We start from the raw sequence: 23,020 nt of genomic DNA on the forward strand, positions 1-23,020 counted from the left end.
TTCTGTATGTACCACCAATTGCACATTAGTTTGTCTTTCCGTTCTTGTCTTCTTTTGGTTTACTAAGTTTTTTTACAGTACACTTTTAATGACTTCTAGTTTGTAAGTTATACATTCTGATTCTTTTCTAGTAGTCATTACCATAAAAATTGCTGCATGTGTAATTAACTTATCAAAGTCTTTAGTAAGTGAAAACCTCTCCTCCTGGATAATATGATGATTATATTAGGAAATGTAAAATCCATTTACCCTCCCCCCACACTTTGGACTTAGCTGTTATTATTGTCAGGAATTTTAAAACTACCTTTTATTTTTATTCAACAGGTAATGAACTTGCCTATTTATTTTTTTCATGAGATTTGTATTGCTTTTTCATTTTTTAATGATTTCTATTGAGTATAGATTATAAAGTGATATTTAAAGGTAGTATTTGCTTTCTTCTGCTCTCCTTGGTTGCTACTGACAATTCAGTCAATTAAATGGCTCTTCTTTTGAAGATAATCTGTCTTTTTTTCTCTGGTTCCTGTTCAGATTTTCTCTGTCTTTGGTTTTCTTTGACTCACAGTTACCCTGATACTGTTACCAAACCAGGCCCATTTTGCCCACCAGGCAGTGTGCCAATCACTGAGATGACGAGTTTTGCAGCAGAGAAAGGGTTTATTCACAAGGCAGCCAAGGGAGTAGATGGGAGAATAAGGCTCAAATCCACCTCCTCCAAAATGGGGATTAGGGATGTTTATGGGATAAAAAGCCAGAGTGGTCTGAAGTGTGGGGATAGATGATTGAAGGGAAGGAAAGGCAAGGTAATCAATGATGTGTGCAAATGTAGTCAAGCTTCATGGCTCTTCATAGGATGCATGTTCTCAAAACAGCAGCATTAGCATGATCTGATCTGAGGATGGAGTTTTTGGCCCCCCTGACGTCAAAGGGTCACCTATTAGACATTCACACAGGCCCAGTTGGTGGGTCTGTGGTCTCAACCGACTTAAACTGGACAAGGAGTTGACTCTCAGTTCCTGAAAAACAACTTTAGCACCCGTTATCATGGTGATTCAAATGTCAGAGATGTTATCTACAAGGAAATTAGTATAAGTCTGGTAACATATCGCTTATCCACATGACTTTTAAGAATAAGCAGCACAGCTAACAATGGGCGGGGAAACGACTGAAGGCCATAGTTAATAACTGCCTGGAAAAAAAAAAAAAACTTTAGTTACCAGTGTGGGGGATCAGAATTGGCCACCCCAAAATGTGTTTCCTTGGCTTGATTATTTTTAAGGACAAAAGAATCTGAAAGAAACTTTGATCTTCCCCCTAACTGCCTAAAAGAATTTAAGATAGAAGGCCTGTTCCAGGAAGGAGCTAATCCATAAAATAACTATAGTATGTGAACTAGGTGTAATAGACAGGGAGGAACCTAATAAGGGCTTTTTAATCAAAATCCTCTCCATCTTTCATTGTCTTTGCAAGGCGTGGTCAACATTTGTTTATCAAACATTTGCTTTTCCATCTCCATATGAATTGCGTTCCTCCTCTTTGAATTCCCAAACAACTACCCCCAACATCCTCCTTTGTCTAGAGTTGAAGATGGTATTTAACATGGTGGCTTCAGCCATTCTGGTGAGTTACTCAGTTTTCCTGAGTTTCTCCCACGTACACATATTATTAAACTTTGTTTGATTTTCTCCTGTTACTCTGTCTCACATCAATTTAAATTCTTAGACCAGCCAGATGGACCTAAAGGGTAGAGGAATAGTTCTTCCTCCCCTACACTGGCTACCCAGTCATTAATGGCTCCCTGGCCACCAGTTTCAATACAAACTCAATGTGGGGGTGGTCTCCAATGAAACTTCCAACCTTCGGCAGAGCCAGAGTCTTGACTTTCACTTCCAGGACGACACAAGGCCACAGAACCAAAGCTCACATGTTCAGTATGGACAAATGCCATAATTAGATGTTCTTAGATATTCTGCCTAATTCTCTGGGTTCAAGCTCTTCCCCAAAATCTGGCCTGGTATAGTCCCAGTTTCTTTTCAAATGTTCTGTACTTTTCAAGTGAGGGATTTTTTTTCCTTTTCATTTTTTCCAAAAGATTTTGTCATTTTCAACAGGAGGCTTGATCAGAATGCTCATTACCAAAACCAGAGTCAAGACTCAACTCCTTACGGTGCTGAAAATGGGGCTTGGGGAGTGGATGTTGGGGATCAGTGTCCTAGCTCCACACTGGAATTGTCCACTTCTTTCCTCACGGCCACTTTCTAAAGTTTAGGAAATAATTTATTTGGGTTTGGATGCTTTGCTGCTGAGGGCACTCACCTGAGCCCATATTACTTGAGGTGAGGTCCACAGATGTTTCCCCGAGTGGAGCGAAGGTTGTGGCTGAACCAACCCTTGTGGTTCTTATTATGACTGCAGGACATAGTTCAGCAACAACCATCAGGAAACTTTGAAAAAACAAGTTTTATTACTCACAAGTCCTGGAGGCTACACAGCATGCCCCAGGGCCACTCAGTGAAGTCACTGGTTGAGAGAGAGAGATGGTGAAGACCTGGGGTTCTGCCTTTATTGGGGCTAAGGGTGGGGTGTCTAGGGTTTTGCAGGTTCACTGTTGGCAAATTTAAAAGTTAAGAGAAGAAATTAAAGGGAAGGAAGGGGAAAGTGGGATAACTCAAGAGGTCAGTTATCTAGGTCACCCAGGGATTTCTAAAACAGGAACTTCATGGGTGAGGCAGCCTGGCTCTTTATCTAGTTGTGTAGCTGGACATATGTTTATTCAAGATACATGTCTTTGAAATGGATATGTCAGCAATCAAAAGCTTATTACAATCAAAACAGCTTATTGTTAGGCACTTACACTACAGTGCTGCTGGTGAATTTTTGGCTGTTTTTGTTTCAGTGCTTTCTTTAAAAGAAATTAAATTTGTTCAACTTTAGAGGATGGAGACTATGAGCTCTTTGTTCAACCCACCCTCTCAAACCAAATCTGTCCATGAGCTCAGGTTTGAAGGACAAGATGGTGTAAACCAGAAGAAATCAAAGTGGCACAACCTCCAGGAGAGGGTCCTCAAATTGCAAAGATGTTGGTATGAACCTGCATGGAAGGTTTAAAGAAGACTGGCCAAGAGGAGAGGATGGATGAGTAGATAGCAGTGAGGTCATGAAGGACTTCAAATTCCAGGAGCATATGCTTGTGTTGTATTATCTAAGGCCAGGGAGTCATGAATGGGTTTGTGCAGGAAAGAGTCAGGGACTGCTCTCTGGCTGTTGGAAAGATCCCTATGGCGTCCTTAAATGAGATAGGGAAGGGACTGGAAGTCAGGACGTGGAGGAATGTGCTGGAAGAATTGACAGGCAGAAGTGGGGTAAGGAGATGACCCCAGGGAGATAATAAGATGCCATAACATGAACCAAATGCTGGGCTGAGGGGCTGGTTGTTCCCTGGGGAGGCCTCAAAGAGTTTTGGGAAGGAGAATGACGTTGATAAATTGCTATGCTGTCCCCTGTGACTGGTCACCCCAGCCTCAGGAGAACATGCCAGTAGGACCTTTCTATTCAAGGAAGAGACACAATTAGGCACTGAGAACATGCTGTAGGACAGGACCTCTGTTGATTGATTTCCATGTGTTAATTTCTTTAACGCTCACAACCACCTTTGAGGTAGGATGCACAATCTCTGATCTACAGAACGGGAAACTGAGGCACCAAGAGATGAAGTGAATTGCTCGATGACAATGCTTTAGGAAGTGCTGGAGCCTGCATTTGAGCCCAAGTCTCTAATCCCATCACTTGTCTTTTTTCTGCTCTACCTGGGGACGCTCATACGGTAGTTCATGTTAATATTGCCACAAGGGCTCCTCAGATTTCAGTTAGTGCCTGACTTCTCCTTTCCCCCACAGAGGCTGTGATTCCTCCTCCGGGACCGAGCTCTGGGCGAGTTCTCATTTGCTTGCCCTGATCTCGGAGTACTCGTTGGTGCTGGTGGCATCCTGGTCCTGAGGCTCCCACGACTTCATCTCGTGAAAGCTGATGGAGGTGTAATGAAGCTCCTGTTCCTCCACTGAGGGACGGGCGTCCTCAGCAGGGCATGCTTGGTCTGGGGGGCCATCTGATTGGGGCTGTTTCTTGGAACCCTGAGTAAAAGAGAGAGAAGGGAGTCAGAGAAAGCCTAAAGGTGGGCATGGTCCCCAAAGGGAAGTCAGGCTGACGGTAAATTTACTCATTCTTCCTTTCATTCCATGCACATTTCCTATGAACTCAACTATTTGCTTATTTCTTTTAAAATTTTGTAATACTACAATTGGTTAGGCCATATCAAGTGCTTACTAACCGCATTTAATCCCCACAAAAATCCAGTAGGAGGGGCCGGCCTGGTGGCATAGGGGTTCACGCACTCAGCTTCAGTGGCCTGGGGTTCCCGGGTTCAGATCCCAGGTGCGGACCTACACACCACTCATCAAGCCATGCTTTAGTGGCGTCCCACATACAATCTAGAGCAAGACTGGCACAGATGTTAGCTCAGGGCCAATCTGCCTCACCAAAAAAAAAATAATAATAATAATAACCCACAGTATGAATGATACTCTTATTATCCCCATTGTACAGATAGGGAAACTGAGGTGGGGCGAGGTGAAGTAACTTGCCCAAGGTCACTCATCTGGTAAATGAAGCTCAGGAATCAAGCCCAGGCTTGCTGTGTAGTTGGCAGTGTCCCCTGTGTCAGGTCCTGGGCAAGGGGGCAGGTGGACAGTGTGAGCAAGTGGACACAGGTCCTAACCTCAGGCAGCTTACAGTCTGCTAGGAGGACCAGATGACAGACAAGGACCAGGATTATAGTCAAAGCAAATTTATAACTTCAGTGTGTGTGACGAGATATTTTATGCAGAAACCAGAAAAGATATGGCACTTCTGGATCCTGGACCCAGGTTCCATAAAACAAAAATGAAAATAGAGCAGAACCCACATCCCCAGTAAAGATGGTACCCAGACACTGGTGAGCAATTCCCTTTCCTCTCCCACGTCTGCCCCCACCCCCACACCATCAAGCTATAGAAAAGTTTGTTGAAAGCAACATTAGCCTTCCAATAGTAGCTCAGAAAGGGGGGGAAAAAGGATTCCACATGAGGAAAAAAATGGTTTCATCATGTCATAAAAAAATAGACTATCTGGAGAGAGCTGCCCATATTAGGTATGTGCAAGACGAAATGATGCAGCAGCTATGTCCATTGACCCTACTGCAGCCAAAGAGGGGAAAATAAGGACACGTGTACGTTAATAGCCTTACTGTCTATGAAAAAAGGATTAAATTAACAATCATAAAACAAGATGCAGCTTAGATTAATAAACAGGAGAGAGTGATGTGTTCATTCTTTCACTTAATACCTCTTTGCTAAGTGCTTCCTATGAGTTAGGTGCCATTCTTGCAAATGGGATGGAAGAGGGACAGAAACAGTCCAGGATATCTTCCTTCATGCAATTCAGCAATATTAGGTAACAGTTGTAAGGCTTGTCCCCATGAGCTAGACACTCTTCTAAGCATTTCTTGTAACAGCCCAGTAAGACAGGTACTGGCATCTCAATGGACTTATTTTCAGAAGAGACAGCAAAGACACAGAGAGGTTAATTAACTCGTCCAAGGCCACACAGCTTGGAAGTCGTGAATCCAGGATTTGAATGCAGGAAGTCAAACTCCAGGGACTATGCAGTTCATCACTTTACTATTCTGCCTATGGTGTGAAAGTGCACAGAAAGGTAAAAAATAAAATAATGGGAAAAGCAAAGTTCTCTCTACCTCAGTGCCTGTCAGGACGGTGAATTCACACATTCTACTGGCTCTATTTCCCAAGATCCAACAACAGAGGAACTACACACAGAACTACGGGATGACAAAATTTTATAAACCAATCAGTCAATCGATTGATTTATCAATCACACCAAAATCCATAAGGGAAAGTAAAGGCTAATTTGAACGAATGGAGTTGGGGACGCGGGGTGCTGCAGCCCAGGGCTGGGGAGATCGGCTTGTTGATGAGAGGATAGGCTGCCTCAACTTTGCTTGAATTCTGATCCTTTCTCTCCTCTACCCTTGCCCTGGGATAATCATTGTCTGCCCCCGTGCTGCAGAATTCAGAGCATGGACAGGACAGTGATACACAGGTATCTGTGGATAAGCACCAAAGGCCCACTGGGGGTCAGAGGAGAGCAGAGGAGGAGCTTCATTGGCCTTTGGGATTCTTGTGTCCATTTTCTCCTTTCCAAACTCCCGAGTCTGGTGGATCAAAATCCAGGGAGAGTCCCCGCCTGATGCTACTTCTCCCTGAGGGTCTGAAGGCAAAGGGGCAACTTGAGTTGCTTTCTTGGGGAGGTGGGAAGTGGGAATGATTGGCTGTAGTTGGTGCCTGAGGGCTTGTCCCCTTCTGTCCTTTGAGGTGACATAGACCAGCATCTGCCCTTTGCCCTCATCCAGTCAATGCTGCCAGACAACATAGCTAAGATCCCCCGGGAATATGGGCTCACAGGTCAGAAGACTGGACACCTGCAGAGTGTAAATGTCCCAGAAGAAGAACAAGCTGATGGAACCTCCAAAGCACAAGTATTAGAACACTTTGGTCAAGAGTTTACACTAAATGTATTAAATGCACTAAGAGAGGTAAGCCATGATATTAGCAGCACGAAAGCAGGAATAAGACATTATGTACATCGGAAACTATGTATGTAAAACAAGAAATTGTGTAATTATTAAAAATGAACTATGCATATAATTATGTAAAAAGTGGAATATTATGTCTGAAAAATAAAATAGGATGAACCCGATGGATGGGATGAAGAATAGAACAAATAGAATCGGAGGCAAGTTCGTGAGCAGGAAGGGCAGTTTGAAGTCTCCCCTAGAAGGAAGTAGGGAAGGATACAGAATTGACCATACAAAAGAAAAGTTAAAGTAGATAGAGGATAAGAAATAGAAAATCTCAGGGCAGCCCAGTGGTGTAGCAGTTAAGTGCATGCGCTCCGCTGCGGCGGCCTGGAGGTCTGATCCAGGGCGCACACCGATGCACCCCTTGTCAGGCCATGCTGTGGTGGAGTCCCATACACAGTGGAGGAAGAGGGGCACGGATGTTAGCCCAGGGCCAGTCATCGTCAGCAAAAAGAAGAGGATTGGCATGGATGTTAGCTCAGGGCCAATCTTCCTCACGAAAAGAAAAGAAAATCTCAACATTCAGATTACAATAGATCCCAAATGCAATAGAAAGGAAACAGAAAGAAGAGGAAATATTTGAAAAAAATGAAGTGGAGAGAAAATTCCAAGAATTAAAGAAAGATGAATCACGTCAGCTGAAAGGACCCCACAAGTGCAGGAAAAAAAGACAAGGGAAACCCCACACCCTAATACACTATAGTGAATCTTACGAAAATCAAAAGAGAAAGTGTAAAAGTTTCCAGGGAGAATGAATGGATTACCTAGAAATGTGCAAGATTCAGACTGACATAAGGTTTCTTAACAGCAATGCTGGGTACAAGAAATAGTGGAGTAAAGTGTTTAAAGCAGCGAAAGAAAATCTCTTTGATCCTAGAATTTATATCCTGCCAAATGAAATCCAAATGTAGGCAGATAAAAAAAAATCTTCGGATACACAAGTCCTCAGAAGTCTTAACACAGGAAAACTGAAACTGAAAACACAGTGGGAGGAAGAATTCAAGCAAAAAGAATTCAAATAAAAATAACAAAAGCAGGAAATGCTGCAATAAATATGAGATATAAAGGTAACAAAATACCTCAGTAAAATGTGTAGTTGTGTATTAAAAAAAAAAAAAAAAAAAAAGGAGACCAAAGAATAGGAAAATGTTAGGTATGTTCATTCTCCAGAATGAAAACTGGAGATCTAGGAAAAGAACTAAAACTGTGGAAGGTGGAGAGAGGAGAGACCAATAGATATAAAAGCACGCTCAAGTTCTTTTTGTTAGGTGTAAGGCAGAGATATTAATTTTTTAAGTAAGAAAGGAGAAAATAAAATATTGAAAAAAATTGATCCAATTGAAAGAAAAAGGTAAAATAGTAGAAAGAAGCCCACATATGCCAATAACCACAATAAACACAAATAGAGTAGACTCAACAAAGGTGTCAAACTGGATTTTGAAAAACGTGGTTATATAATGTTTACAAAAATCACTGCTAAAGCATAAATAAAATGGGGGATGGAGAGGATGGAAAATATCAGGCATCTTACTAACCAATGACAAATTGGTGTATCTATATTAAGATCCAACCAAATAGACTTTGAAACAAAAAGTATCAATAGGAATAGAGAGGATTACTTTGTGTGACAAAATATTCAATTCATTGACAAGATATAAGACGCATAAAATATATGGTTTTAATGTAAAAGTACATCAACTATAAGAAACATATTTGATAGAACACAGGGAAAAATTGACAAATATGCTATCCTAGTGCAGGATTTCAACACACTTCTCTCAATTATTGATAGGTTAGGAAGACCAATTAGTAAAGACTTGGATTTGAACAATATAATTAACACACTGGCCTATTGATCTTATATAGAATTTAAGAAATAGAAAATATACCTTCTTCTTAAGCACCCAGGAAATATTTACAAAAATTCACCATATACCAGCCCATAGATTAAGTCTCAACAAATTTAAAAATAGGTATTGTTAAAGTGGGGTTTTGATATAAATTTATCCATGAATACTTTTATAATGAAGGAAGAGCGCTATGTATTAATAAGCTAAGTATTCAGCATAAAAAGTTAGTGAAAGAGCATCAGAAAAGCAAGCAGAAGGAAGCTGCTAAGAAAATGAGAGTAAAAATAAATAAGGTAGAAAACTAAGATACAGTGAGAAAATCAACGATCCCCAAAGTTGGGGGTTTTTTTGAAATTAACAATAAAATAGGTAAAAAGTTAACAAGATTTGTCTAGAAAAAGAAGAGAGAAGTCACAAATAACTGATGTCAGGGATGTAAAAAGGGAAGTAGTCCTAATTAAAACCAAAAGTACAGAATTAAGACAGTACTACCCATAACCTCTTGTCAAAAAATGGTAAAACTTTGGTGAAATGAACAAATTCCTAGAAAAAAAATCACTGAAGACACATAAAATGACTGAATTAGAAAAATTGCACATAGAGACAACAGCAGGTCTAGGTGGTTTTACTAGTGACACTTATTTATCATTCAAAGAACAAGTCATTCCAATTTTATATACTCTCTTTCAGATAATAGAAAAAGTAGGAATATTCTCCAAACAAGCAAACGATGGGATAAGAAAGGAAAACGACAGGCCTATTTTGCCCATGCATATAGCTGCAAACGTGCTAAACCAAAGAATAACTAACTGAATCTACTAGGGTGTAAAAAAAAAATTATATATATAATTTATTTATATATAATAATTTATATATCTACTATATCTACCTAGAAGGTATATACATATGTATATACACCATGAACAATTTGGTTCTTTCTCAGGAATGCTAGAGTAGTTTCATATTAGAAAATCTTTAATTGTCGTTCATCATGGCAACAGATTAGGGGAAAATCATATCAGTAGATGCATTTGAAAAGTTCAACAGAAATGTATGATAAAAACTTATTTTAAAAGTTATTTAATGATCAAAAGGAACTTCCTTATCCTGATGATGCTTACCTACAAAAAAAAACCTACAACCAAAAACCAACTTAAATGGCAAGATATTGGGTGTATTTTCTTTGAACAGGAGTAATAAAGGATGCTCATGATCACTACCTCTATTTGACTTCGGAGGCTTGGCCAGGATATTAAGACAAGAAAAAGGAAGTACTTAGGATCAAACAGAAGAAATAAGCTGTATTTTGCAGATGATATGATCAACTAATTTGAAATCCCAAAAGACTCTAAGTGACACCCAAGACCAACTTGTAATATTTTTTAAATTGAAAAAAAAGTCTATGAAAAATACTTCAATGTCTATACACAAACTATTAGAACTAACAGGAAAGGTTCACAAGTTGGAAGAATATAAGATCAATTAAATATATCATTGTGTTTCACTCTTTGCTGCATCTACTGAGAGAATGAAGAGAATTCTCAGCATCCCCACAGCTGACACCCCAGAAGACGTGGGTGTCGCTACACAGAGATGAGCATTCATAGTGAAGACCCTAGAGGAACTCAGCAGAGGAATGCAACCCCTTCAATGTAGGAAAGTAAAAAGAGAAGCTGTGTGTGGACAAATGGTGAAGAAATGAAAAAAGTGGCTACTGTTCAATCTGTAGTCACATCCTGCCCACAATCTATGTTACATGGACTTCCGTTGCCAGATGGGATAGGCCGAGTGTGCTCACTTCCCCATCACTTATTCAGGAGAGTGAGTCTTTTGTTGAAATCTGAAATCTCTTAGAAGAAGATCTGAAGAAAATTCATGAGGCCAGGTGTTTCTTGTTTAGAACCTGAAGCCCAAAAGGACTAGCTGATTCTTGAAGGAAATGATATTACATTTGCATCCAATTCAGCTGCTTTGATTCAGCGAGCCATGACAGTTAAAAACAAGAATATCACAGATTTTTCAGATGGTACCTGTATCTCTGAAAAAGAACCGTTCAGCAGGCTTATGAATAAGATCGAAGAATCCTCCAGCCACCAAAGCAAAAGATTCTAAATGACACCCAAGACCAATTTGTGACTTTTTGAATTGCAAAAAACAACCTCACATATTTTAGAAAGATATTTTCATTCTATGTGCCAGCAATGAGCAATCAGAAAACGCACTTTTAAAATGATAGCATTTATAACAGTAACAAAAACTAGTATTTAGAAACAAAAATAGCAAAAGACGTGTTAAGACCTGTGTGAAGGAATTCTACATCTTTTTTGAAAACATTAAAAAAGACTTAAACCAATAGAGAGATATCTGCTTCTGAGGATAAGAAAACTTGAATTCATAAACAAGTAAGGTCTTCCCTAATTGATCTATAGATTCAATGTAATTCCAGTCAATACACCAACAGGAGCATTTTCTGGAACTTAACAAACTAATTCTAACATTTAAATAGACGAACAAAAGGCCAAGAATAGCCAAGACATTATTGAAGAAGATTAAGGAAAGGATCTTGTTCTATCAGATATCAGGACTTACTTTTGAGTCTATAGATTCTGTTGACGCTACAGACAGTTCTGACCCAGGGGCAGTAAAATTGACCGTTGGACCAAGAGGCCCACACTTGTGTAAAATTTTAATGTTATGACAGAAGTGGCATGGCAGATCAATGGAGGAAGGAGGGAGGGAGAGAATATTCTACAAATGAAGGAGAAAAATACATAGATCAACACTGCACATCACACAAGAAAATCACTTCCAGGTAGATTAATTCTTTAAATGTCAAAAAGAAAACATAAAACTTTTAGTAGGAACTATATTTGAATATCCTTCTAATTTTAGGATGGGAAAGATTTTCTCAAATGACACCCAAAATGCACTCAATTGAAAAGAGAAGCTTGGTGAATACGGTTATGTTACAATTAAGAACTTAAGCTACTCACTGGGAGAAGATATTTACAATGCCTATAACCAAAAAAGATTGTATAAAAATGTAGGAAGCTCTCTAACAAATTCAATAAGAAAAGGTTAAACACTCAAAAGGAAAATGGGCTACTAATGTGACCAGGTATTTTGTAGAGGAGATGTTCATATGCCAGTGAGGACGCAGAGAGATTTTCATCCTCATTGGCAATCAAGGAAATGAAAATCAACACCATACTGAGACAGTGAGGTGAGAAAAAAATTGAGAAAACCAAGTGCTGGAGAGAATGTATTCAACAGAACCTCATAGGTATAGATGAGATTATAAATGGATGCAATTGCTTTGGAAAACCATTTGTCATGATCTTGTAAGTATGAACATTCACATACCCAATGACCTAGTAATTAAATTCTTAAGTAATGTTAAAGAAAAACTCTTACATGTGAATACAATGAGATGAATAAGAATGTTCGTAACAGTAACATCTGGAAACAACTCACATGTCCACCAATATGAGCTTAGAAATAGACGTAATCACAAAATGACATATTATACAACGGGAAATGCAACTTTGTGCAACAGCATGGATGAATCTTTGCAACATAATGTTGAATCTACAAAGCTAGTCCAAGAAGAATCCATGGAGCATGACCCCCTTTGTAGGGTCAGAAGCAGTTAAACTAAATAATGTATATTTCAGGTACACATATATGTGATAACACTAGCAACAAAAGGGTCAGAGCAGTGGTCACTGAGGATGGGTCAGGGATCAACATGGACAGATGGAAGGTATCAGTGTTTGAGGTCTTAGGTTGGATGGTGGGTTCACAGTTACTTATCCTATTATGAATAAAAAGAAATAAGTAAAAGTGAACAATGCTTGTTCCAGTGATAACAGCTTGGTCATGAACAAAGCCTTTTCAATAATTCCACTCCAACATCACCCAATTTTGTATAAGGGGAGAGGGGACACACAGGACAGAGACGAAGTGAGAGAAAATTCCAGCCCCTCCCCCAAGGACTTCACAAGTACGAGAGAGTGAAGACAGGTAAATATAGTGATGTATGAGATGTGTGATGCGTCCCTCTGCACAGGGATGGGCATGGGGCTGTGGGGACAAAGAGGAAGGAGGAATGGACATTGACAGGGAGGGAAATGACAAAGGTTTCCCAGAGTATGAGATGTTGATATTGGAGTTAGAAGAATGAGACGAGGTGGTCTGCTGGAAATGCTGAAGGAAGGGCACTTCAGGTGGGAGGAATTGTCCATGAAAAGTCTCCAAGTCATAAGGAAGTCACTGTACGGAGACAGTGAGTGTGGTTGGACCATGGGGCAGAACCAGAGGCTGGAGTGGCCACTGGGAGAGACCTCAAGAAGGACCACAAATAGCGGACCAAGGAACATGACTTGATTCTCCAAGCAATAGGAGCAAACAACATTGAAACTCCAGAATTGCTGGAAAGTCATAGATTTTGGAAGATGGTTCTGGCAGCCTGTATCTGGCAAAGAGGTGAGGTGAGCTCAGTGGTGAGCAGGGGTGGAGCAGGAGGGGAGCAGAGGGCCATTGACTCTGGGAGATGAAAGGGAAGAGCAGAAGAGAAGTCATCTCCCAGGTGTTTGCCCAGGTGACCAGGGAGGAGCAGGTTTGGGCAAATGCTGAGAAGCTCAGCCTGGACTTGCTGAATAAACATGTACAGGGCCCCTCACTGCATGAGAAGATGCCCACATCACTCACCCAGGCGACTGTACCCATGACAGGGTCTTCATCATCCACGCCCTCTCGTCTCCTGGCTGCTTGCTTCCTGCGAGCTTTCATTCTAAGAGAAAAAACCATCGCACTGCGTCCAGACCCTGGAACCGGACTTGGAGACCTTCCTGACATGAAAATGAGTACTCCATCCTCCTGGAGGACCAGGGGTTTGGCCAAGACTGACTTTCCACCACTAAAGACCCCTCTTACACACAAAAACTTGTACATGAGTGATCATAGCAGTGTTATTCATGATAGCCAAAAACTAGAAACAACCCAAATATCCATCAATGAATGAATGGCCAAAAAAATGTGCTCCATCCACACAATGGAGCATTATTTGGAAATGAAAAAGAAGAACTGACACATGGGACAACATACATTAACCTTGAAAACATCAAGCTAAGTGAAAGAAGTCAATCACAAAGGACCACATAGCATATGATTCCATTTATATGAAATGCCTGGAATAGGCAAATCTAGAGAGACAGAAAGTAGACTGGTGGTTGCTTGGGCTGCCGGGAGGAGGAGGGCAGAATGACAACCAAGGAGTGTGGAGTTTCTCCTTTTTTTGGGTTTCTTTTTCATTTTGGGCTAATGAAGAAGTTCTAAAATTGACTGTGATGGATGCACAACTCTGTGAAAATACTATAAGCTATTGAATTGTACGCTTTAATATACAATAATAATAATACAATAAAGCTGTTACTCGCCCCCTAAAAAAGATGCCTCTAGATCTACTCTACTCAGCTCTGCATTTCCGGGATTCAGTGACCTCTCTCCACCCTCCCTACCACACACCTCCCCGTACCTCCAGGGACAAAGGCTTACATGCAAAAAAGGATGAGGCACAAACACAGTGACAGCAGGGCCATGGCACCAGCACCTCCAAGAGCTGCAGGAACCACTCCTGTCAGGGATACTGATTTCCCTGAAGAAAAGACGGGTGTGAGATGACGCACTCCCAAGACTCAGTCTCTTGTCTTCCCACCTCCTTGCAGAACTTGCTCCAGGGCCCTGTTCAGGCAAGAGATGGAGCACCCTGTCCTAGCAGTCACCTTCTGTCCAGGACCCAGCCCCTCTCCCTCCAAGTTTCATCTTCTCTAGGATCATAATTCCTTTCTCCTTAAGCCTCTGCCTCAACAGACACCTGACCTGGCAGCAGCAGGATGGTGATGTTCTGGGCTCCATGGTCATTCTTGGCCTCACAGCTGAATTTGAGGTCAGAGCTGAGCCCCCTGCTAAGGCTCAGGGAGCTATTGGCCCAGGGTCCCGCAGAGCTGGAAGTGACTGTGAGGGAGGCATTGCTGTGGTTCCCCTCCACCACTTCTTCCCCCAGCCGCCAGTGCAGGGAGGCAGCTGGCTGGGCCCGGGATGAGCAGTTGCAGTGCAGACCCTTGTCCTCCCAGGAGCAGGAGGGTCCCAGCAGCTGTGGAGGGTCTGTGGGGAGGGGAGAGAATGGTCAGTGGTGCCTCTCCCCTCCACAGGACCCAGGTGTCCTGCCTCCCAGGTTCCCCTTTCACCTCCACTCACAGTGCGCACAGAGGCTCAAAGAGATGAGCTGGTAGCCCAGTGTGTTCTGAGCTTGGCACGTGAATTTGCCTTCATGCTCCATTTGTATTCGAGGCAACTCAAAGACCCCAGGCTTTGAGACCTGAGAGGGGCTCAGGTTCCCATGCACTTTGACCCAGCTCAGTGTGGCTGGTGGGTTGCTGTTGGTGGCACAGACCAGGCGCAAAGACTCCCCTGCCAGGACCTGAAGACATGAGCCATTCCCTGGGTTTTTCAGTTCTGGAGAGAGAGAGAGTGTGTATGCGAGAGCCAGTGAGCTGTGGGAGGATGACAGTCTCCATCGCTCTCTCATTCCAGGATCTGGTTAGCATCTCCCTCTCCTCCCCTGGCCCATCGTCTTAGGTCTGGGTTCAAAGGCTGGGCCTTTACAACCTAGGATGTTGGCCCAAAGTGTCTGGAACTCACAACTTTAGGGGAGGCTCAATGTCCCACTAGGACATGCCTGGACTGTTCGGGAACAAAGAGTCTCATGGCTTCAGGAAGTAGATTCCATGAATGCAGCAGGAAATAGGACTAAGGATGCTGGGGTGGAGGGGTAGGAGGAGAACCACAGAGCAGTGCCATGGTGGGGTGAAATGGGCTTTGAACAGAGCGTGTTTGTGTGTGTGTGTGTATGTGTGAGTATGCACAGGCGCACACAGGCACACTGCGGATGGGGGAGGGAGGGAGGTCATTTTTATCTGCTGTTCCCATATCTAATCCCATTCAAGCTCTGATCCCTGCTCTGTGCTCAAAGGGGGCGCCAGGGGCAGGTCCCAGCTGGGAGAGAAGAGGCGTTTTCCTACCTGTGACATTTCTGGAGAAGACACGGATGGTGAGGTTCTGTGGAGCATCTGGGAGAGAAAGATATGTCCCTGCTTCAGAGGCAAGGAGTGGGAAGGAAGTTGAGCTGGCACTCAGGGAGGGTGGTGGAAGCCGGGAAGGTGGGGATTGCTGGCCGTCCTGCCCACTCCCAACCTGGACTCCCAGGGCCCAGATCCATGCCCCAGTGTTCACAGGTCAGCTCGCCCTTGCTCTCTCTCCCTTCTCTACACACACACACTCCTCTGCCCTCAGGGACCAGCCATCCCTCCAGCACTCACAGGAGACATTGAGCTGAATGGTTCTCTCTCGGGTCAAGTGAACACCTTGGAGTTTCACCCGACAGGTGAGGTTGGTGTTATGGTCCTGGGGCCTCGGGATGAGGGTAAGCACCGAGGAGTGATGGGTCTTGCCGTCCAGCGAGTCAGAAGGACTCCTGACCCAGGAGAACGTGAGAGATCTTCCCCCGTCACAGGACCCTGGCAGGCTGCAGGTCATCTTTGTGGGGCGGCCGGACTCCAGAGGCTCCAGAAAGTGGATGTCAGGTTTCTCTGTCAGGTCTGAGGAGGAGACAGGGAGAAGCCTGGGCCCCAGGGAGGTGGGGACCCAGGGTGTGACCCTGAAAGGGACCAGAGCCTCAGGGCTGGAGCTGACCTTAGGTCCTGTATCCCTCTGACCATCCCAGCCCAAAGGTCTGGGGCAGACAATGTTCCAGTGTCCTGTTCCTGTTCTAAGACGAGGGTCCCCATGTCCCAGGGTCCTCTCCTGGGGCCCCTGCCGTACCTGTCACCTGCAAATTCAGCTTCTTATCTCTGTAATTATAGTTCACATAATATCCTCTCTCCACTCGGAAGAAGTAGACGCCTGTGTCACTTCTCCTGGCGTTTCTGATTCTCAGGGAGCAGTTGTTGGTCCTGAGGTCCCCGAGGAGGCGGAACCGGCCCTCAGTCTCTACATTCCCTTGTTGCTCTGGGTTGTTTGTGGCCACAAGGCTTTGGTGGCGCCTGTTGTCCCCATCACGGAACCAGTATATGTAGAGTTTACCATAGCTGGAACCCAAGGGGTAGGAGAAGGAGCAGGGCACGAGGACACACAGACCCTCCTGCACCATCACCAATTCCTGCACATGGAGCTGGTACCCTGGATACTCCTGTAGGGACCCTGGGGGGACACAGAGGCTCAGCTGCAGCTCCAGCCCCTCCCCGACCACTGCCCATCCCTCCCCCCTCAGCCACTCACCCTCCCACAGCAGAGGCAGCAGCAGCAGGGGCAGCATATCTGCCTCGGCCTGGGCACAGCCCGGGTCCAGCTCCCTCTGTCAGGCAAGGAAATGCCCCGAACGTGGGGTGGGGCCAAGGAAGCCCCAACAGGAAGCCAGTGGGTGAGGGAGAGCTGCGGCTTCCACGGAAGGGGAACTTGGACACCACAAGGCGTGGAGGGAGGTAGGGGCTGAGAAACCATCCTGTCCCACCCTCTCCCTTCACCCGATGCTGCAGGTGACTATCCTGAGGTCCCCAGAGATTGAGAGTCTCGTCCACACAGGAATCTAGAAATGATCACCTTCCAAATGCTGTAGAAGTCAAGAGTGAAGTCACCGAGGGGCCAGAGCAGTTAGAAAAGAGGAAGGAGTGCTGGTAGTGTGATTCGATGGGAACCCCCCCGTCCAGCTGAAAACCACGGAACGTTCTGGAAAAGGATAACTTTAAATTTTCTTAAAACTGTTCAAGTGCTGGTAAGAAGGAAAGGAATTTGCAGACCCAAATCCAGTGGAAGGAGGAACTCAGGGAGGAAAGCTGAGAGTTAAAGCCCTTTGCTCTGAGGGGCACAAAGCTGGCACATTTGGGTGCTGGTCTTAACGATCTGAGGGTGTTGGTGCCAGCGATGGAGCAAAGGCTGGCACAAAACAGGATGTCCCCGTTCAGCGGAGTTCCCAAAAGGCTAGACCTCAGCACAGAAGCTCAATCTTCAGGGCCTCTCACAGGCACCACCCCTTTTTCAAAGCCCTGGCGAGGGCCCAGGTGATGTGTGGAAACAACCTGTTATCCTCCTGCTCTTTTACAAAAGAAATTGATCAATGTTTCCCCAAATCTGGCAAGGATCTTAAACAGTTTAAACCTTCCTAGTGACAAGTTGTGGGATTGAAAGAAAGCTTCTTAAACTATAAAAGATAAAAAGAAATTCCAATCAGTTGAGCCAAAGGAAATACTGAATTCTCTTTCTATGCTTTCTACTATATATGTAGAATATACTTATAATTTAATATATTTATTAATATAATACTAACATCTGTTAATATACTGTATAACAAAATTATTCTCATCTAACGTGGTGATCAAAGAGTATGAGTGAAAAACTGTGAGGAAAATGTGTTATGCAGGTGTGCCAGACAGGTATTCCATACTATCAATAAAAATAGCCTCTAATTTCTCTAAGTTGTTTGATATTTGGGTTTTGAGCATTTTATTATTATTATTTTTTTTTTTGGTGAGGAAGATTGTCCCTGAGCTAACACCTGTGCCAATATTCCTCTATTCTGTATGTAAGACGCTGCCACAGCATGGTTTGATGAGCGGTGTGTAGGTCTCTGCCTGGGATCCAAACCCATGAACCACTGGCTGCTGAAGTGGAGCATGTGAACTTAACCAGTACGCCACTGGGCTGCCCCTTGGAGCATTTTAGCTTTTATGATTTGATGTGATGTGTTTTCTCATTTCAAAAATATTCATATGTGTAGCACCTTTCTTATTTTCTTTTTCTAAGGCATGATCTCAACCTCTGTGTAAATGTCAGGCTCCACAGAACCCAGGACTGCCGCTGCCGTGGAGTTCCAGGGAACAAGAGAACACTAGCTGCATCCCCCACTCCTCATGTGCTGCAGGGAAGATGTCGGGGCAAAGCAGGAAGTGAAGAAGGCCAGGATCCATGTGGTCGTGCAGCACAAATTCACAGCAGCTGGTGGTCTAGCAGATCTCAAGCTGGGATTATCAAAAAGACAAGAAATAACAAGTGTTGGCAAGGATGTGAAAAAAGAGAACTCTTGTGCACTGTTGGTGGGATGTAAACTGGTGCAGTCACTATGGAAGACAGTGTGGAGGTTCCTCAAAAAATTAAAAATAGAACTACAATATGACCCAGCATTCCACTTCTGCGTATTTGTTCTAAGAAAATGAAAACATTAACTCAATGAGATATCTGCACCCCCATGTTCATTGCAGCATTATTTACAATAGCCCAGACATGGAAACAATCTAAGTTTCCATTGATGGATGAATGGATAAAGAAAATGTCATATATATATATACACACACAATGAAATATTATTCAGCCATATAAAAGAAGGAAATCCTGTCATTTGCAACACGAATGGAACTTGAGGGTATTATGCTAAATAAGTCAGACAGAGAAAGACAAATGCCATATGATCTCAATTATATGTGGAATCCTCAAAAAAAAGAAAGAAAGAAAAAGGAAACATAGATACGGAGAAAAGATCAGTGGTTGCCAGAAGCAGGGAGTGGGGGGGGGCAAACTCACTGAAGGGGGTCAAAATGTACAATATTCCAGTTATAAAATAAATAAATCCTGGGGATGTAACATACAGCATGGTTATTAGGGTTAAAAATACCAGTTAATAATACTATTAACTATAATAATATACTTAATAATACTGTACTAAATATTTAAAGTTGCTAAGAGTGTAGAACTTTAAAACTTAAAAACTTAAAAAGTAGAACTTTAGAACTTAAAAGTTCTCATGACAAGAAAAAAAATTTGTAGCTGTATGTGGTAATGGATGTGAGCTAGACATGTTGTGGTGATCATTTCACAATATATAGATATATATTGAATCATTATGTTGGACACTGAAGTTTGGTTCAGCCGTCTTCTCCTTCCTTTCTTTGTGGTTTCCTGCAAGCTAAAGACAACACGTTAGGCTTGTCCTGAGCAGGGCTGTGGTTAATGTCTTATGGGGCCAGAGGCCAGGGTAACAAAATGAACATAATGTTATGTCAATTATATGTCAATTGAACAAAAATATATACAAAAGAAAGTATATAAAAAAGAAAAATTTATAAAATATATATATAAAACAATCTCAAGCTGAGTACTTAGATTAGAGTGTTCCAAGATGTTTAGGCAATGCTCTCTTTGTGCTCCATTGGCCTTTAACATCTGCATAACAAATTCCTTACATTAAATTCCCTCTGTTGAAACACATAGTGTGGCTTCTATTTTCATGATTGGCTCTTGACTGACTCAATCTCAAGAGAAAAAAAATGAGCATGGGGTGATTTCAAATGCCTTCATTGTAAAACTGACAGCCAACTAGAAATAAAGGAAAATTTCCCTAACAAGATAAAGGGTGTCTGCGAACACATCTCAGCTAATGGAGTAGCATCAGGGCTTATCCTAGAGAGGCAGTAAAACTAAGCAAAAGATATAAGAATTGAAAAACAGAAAACAAAGTCTTTCTTCATAAATGATTGCATATATAGAAAAATCCAAAAGTATATACACATGGATTTGGGGGCTTAATAAGAGAGTTAGCAAGGTTGCTAGAGACAAAATTAAATTAAAAAGTCCACAAAAAATTACAAAAGTCAATTGCATTTCCAAATCACAGTAACAAACAAAAAATGGTATTTTATAAAAGGTGCCATTGACGATAGCATAAGAAATTATGATATGCCCAGAATATGTCTAACTATTTAGAGATCTGGATAGCAAAGATATAATGTGCACCTTGTCAATGAAGGGAATTATAAATTTGTATTGAAGGACATTAAAGATGTAAATAAATTTAAAAATTCACCATGTTAATGAGTTTGAAAACAATATTGTATAAATTTCAATTGTACCAAAATTAATATGTAGAATCAAAGCAATATGTCACCATCTCCCAGGTGATTTTTGTAGAACTTGATAACTCCATTGTAAAGTTGATATTGAAGTAGAAATTTCCACATATAGCCAAGGCAATGATAAAGAAGAATGTGCGAAGAGTGGCTCTGCAGGATATCAAGATACATTACAACATTAGAGAAAATAAGATGGTGTTGCATTGAGAAAGACCAATAGACCAATGGAACAGGATAGAGAACCTACAAGTAGACCTCAACCATGGGAAACATCACATATGATAGAGGAAATGACAAAAAAGTGACAAAAAGACTTTTCAGTGACATATGTGGGCAACTAAAGATCTAAATGCAATCACATGAAATTGCACTCTTAGCTCATATCAGGCACAAAACTCAAGTGGAGGTGGACTGAAGACCTACTGTTGTGTGAGAGACAAAACAACAGAGCTGTTAAAAGACAATATAGCAGGATATCTCCATGACCTTCTGAGAGGGAAAGATTCCAGAACAAGACATAAATAGCACTATCTGTAAGGAGAAACATTGAAAACTTGAACTATATTAAAATTAAGAGCTCTTCATGAAAGACACCATAGGGAGTGCTAAATCATTACCCATCTAATGAGAAAAGATATTTACAACACATATAAGCATTGAAGTACCAGTATCCAGAATAGAAGAATTTCTACTAATACAGAAGAAAAAGGAAATACAGAAAAATGGGCTGAAAGGAGCAGATGCCTCATAAGGAGAGCATCCAACTAGCCAGTAAACCAATGAAAAGCAATTCCACCTCATTAGCAATCAGGAAAATGCACATTAAAACAATAATAAGATATTTCAGGTGCTCCGAGTTGGCAAATATTAAAGCATCTGAAAATGCCAAGTGTTAGTGAAACTGTGAGTAACGGTGTTGAAATATCAGTTGGTACAAGCACTTCAGAGGAAAATAGCATCATCTGAGGATGATGACACATCAACTGAGGGTGGGCTTCCACTATGATCCAGCAATTCCACTCCTGAATTTATGTTCTAGAGCAGCGCCATCCAATATGGTAGCCAATCGCCACAGGTGGCAGTCGACCACTGGAAAGGTGGCTACAATGATGTGTGCTGCAAGGGGCTAAACGACGTGCCTTAAAAGGGTAAAACACACACGGTTTCGACGACTTAGTACAAGAAAATGAATGCAAACTATTGCATTAATAGTTTTATAATGATTACATTTCAAAATGATAGAATCTGGATAGAATGGGTTAAATCAGATAGATCATTAAAATTAACTTCATTTGTTTTTAGTTTTTTAATGTGGCATTTAGAAAACTCTAAATTACACATATGGCTCACATTTGGTGCTCACATTATATTTCTATCAGACAGTGATAGTCTAGAGAAACTCTTTACCACGTGCACCCGATAGATAGTCAAGAACACTCATAGGAGCATTGTATATAATAACCCCATTGGAGACACTATAAATGTCTGTCAATGGTCAAAAGTGTTCATTGTGTTGTAGGTGTACAATTGTCAACTAAACACTGCCACACAAAACAATGTCTTTTGAAAGTTTGAGGGAAAGAAGCAAAATCATATGTTAGTACGATTCCATTAATATCAAGTGTAAAAAGGACAAAACCAAAGTGTACTGTTTGCTGATATATTCATAATGCTAAAATTGTAAAGTGAAAAAGAAATATTAAGGTCATTGAGGAGGATTGGGGGGGAGGGACACAAAGGTGGCTTCTGGGGCTTCTTGCCATCTTCTATTTCTTAACCTGGGTAGGGATTCCGTGAGGTCCACTTTATAATTATTCCTCAAACAGAACAAATATGGTTCAGTCATTCTGTTGGATGTTTGTTATATCTCAGAATAAATATGAAAAATAAACACATGATCAAAAAATTGGAAGGGCACCACTACTGCTGACTTCAAGTGAACTGTAAGTATTAAAATGAAAAATGACTTAGAATTCAGAAATGCTTAATTCTTGAAATTTTGAATTCTTAGATTCAAAAATATTCTACTGGCTTTATTCATCATGGCCCAAAACTGGAATTAACACAAATGTCCATCTACATAAAATGAGATCAATAAATAGTGGTACATTCATACAATGAAATAATACACAGCAATAAAGAGTCAACTACAGACATGCTTAAGAACATGGCTAGATTTTACAGACAATATGTCGAGGAAAAGAAGACAGGTACAAAAGAGTTCGATGCTGCAGGATTCCATATATTGAAATTCTTAGCAACCAAAAGACTAATTGATGATGACAAATATCAGAATAATGGTTTCTCTAAAGTGTAGAGGATGTGGACTGAGAAGTAGTACAGCCCATATTGCATGGAAAAACCATCTAGAATATGGAATATATTTAAAGTATATATCTTGAAATGAGTGGTAGTTGCACGGCAATATATGTCTACATTTCTATATCTATATCAGTACCTGTATCTCTGTCTATTTGTCTATCACCTACCTATCTATCATCTGTCTATATAGCTAGCTAGCT

At 41.8% G+C, this 23,020-nt stretch overlaps 1 protein-coding gene across 1 annotated transcript; it reads right to left on the reverse strand.

Moving 5' to 3' along the window:
- Positions 1-2,442: 2,442 nt before the first annotated feature.
- On the reverse strand, positions 2,443-16,915 carry LOC131397676 (sialic acid-binding Ig-like lectin 5). The gene is made up of 8 exons (XM_058530747.1): positions 16,423-16,915; positions 15,921-16,199; positions 15,624-15,671; positions 14,800-15,057; positions 14,422-14,706; positions 14,098-14,197; positions 13,252-13,333; positions 2,443-4,130 (listed from the first exon to the last, which is right to left on the reverse strand). Exons 1-8 carry the CDS (start codon positions 16,913-16,915, stop codon positions 3,939-3,941), a joined length of 1,737 nt encoding a protein of 578 aa, XP_058386730.1. The 3' UTR covers positions 2,443-3,938.
- Positions 16,916-23,020: the final 6,105 nt, after the last annotated feature.

The sequence above is a fragment of the Diceros bicornis genome, chromosome 34 (assembly GCF_020826845.1).
Source record: "Diceros bicornis minor isolate mBicDic1 chromosome 34, mDicBic1.mat.cur, whole genome shotgun sequence".
Taxonomy (NCBI): domain Eukaryota; kingdom Metazoa; phylum Chordata; class Mammalia; order Perissodactyla; family Rhinocerotidae; genus Diceros; species Diceros bicornis.

What these genes read in the sequence shown, in the direction of transcription:
- LOC131397676 (XM_058530747.1), bottom strand. Translation starts at nt 16,915, where the DNA reads ATGCTGCCCCTGCTGCTGCTGCCTCTGCTGTGGGAGGGTGAGTGGCTG. An exon ending in GCTGAATTTGCAGGTGACAG is followed by an intron (nt 16,200 to 16,422) that starts GTACGGCAGGGG and finishes TCTCCTCCTCAG; the next exon opens with ACCTGACAGAGAAACCTGAC. An exon ending in TGCCTCATCCTTTTTTGCAT is followed by an intron (nt 13,334 to 14,097) that starts GTAAGCCTTTGT and finishes TTTTTCTCTTAG; the next exon opens with AATGAAAGCTCGCAGGAAGC.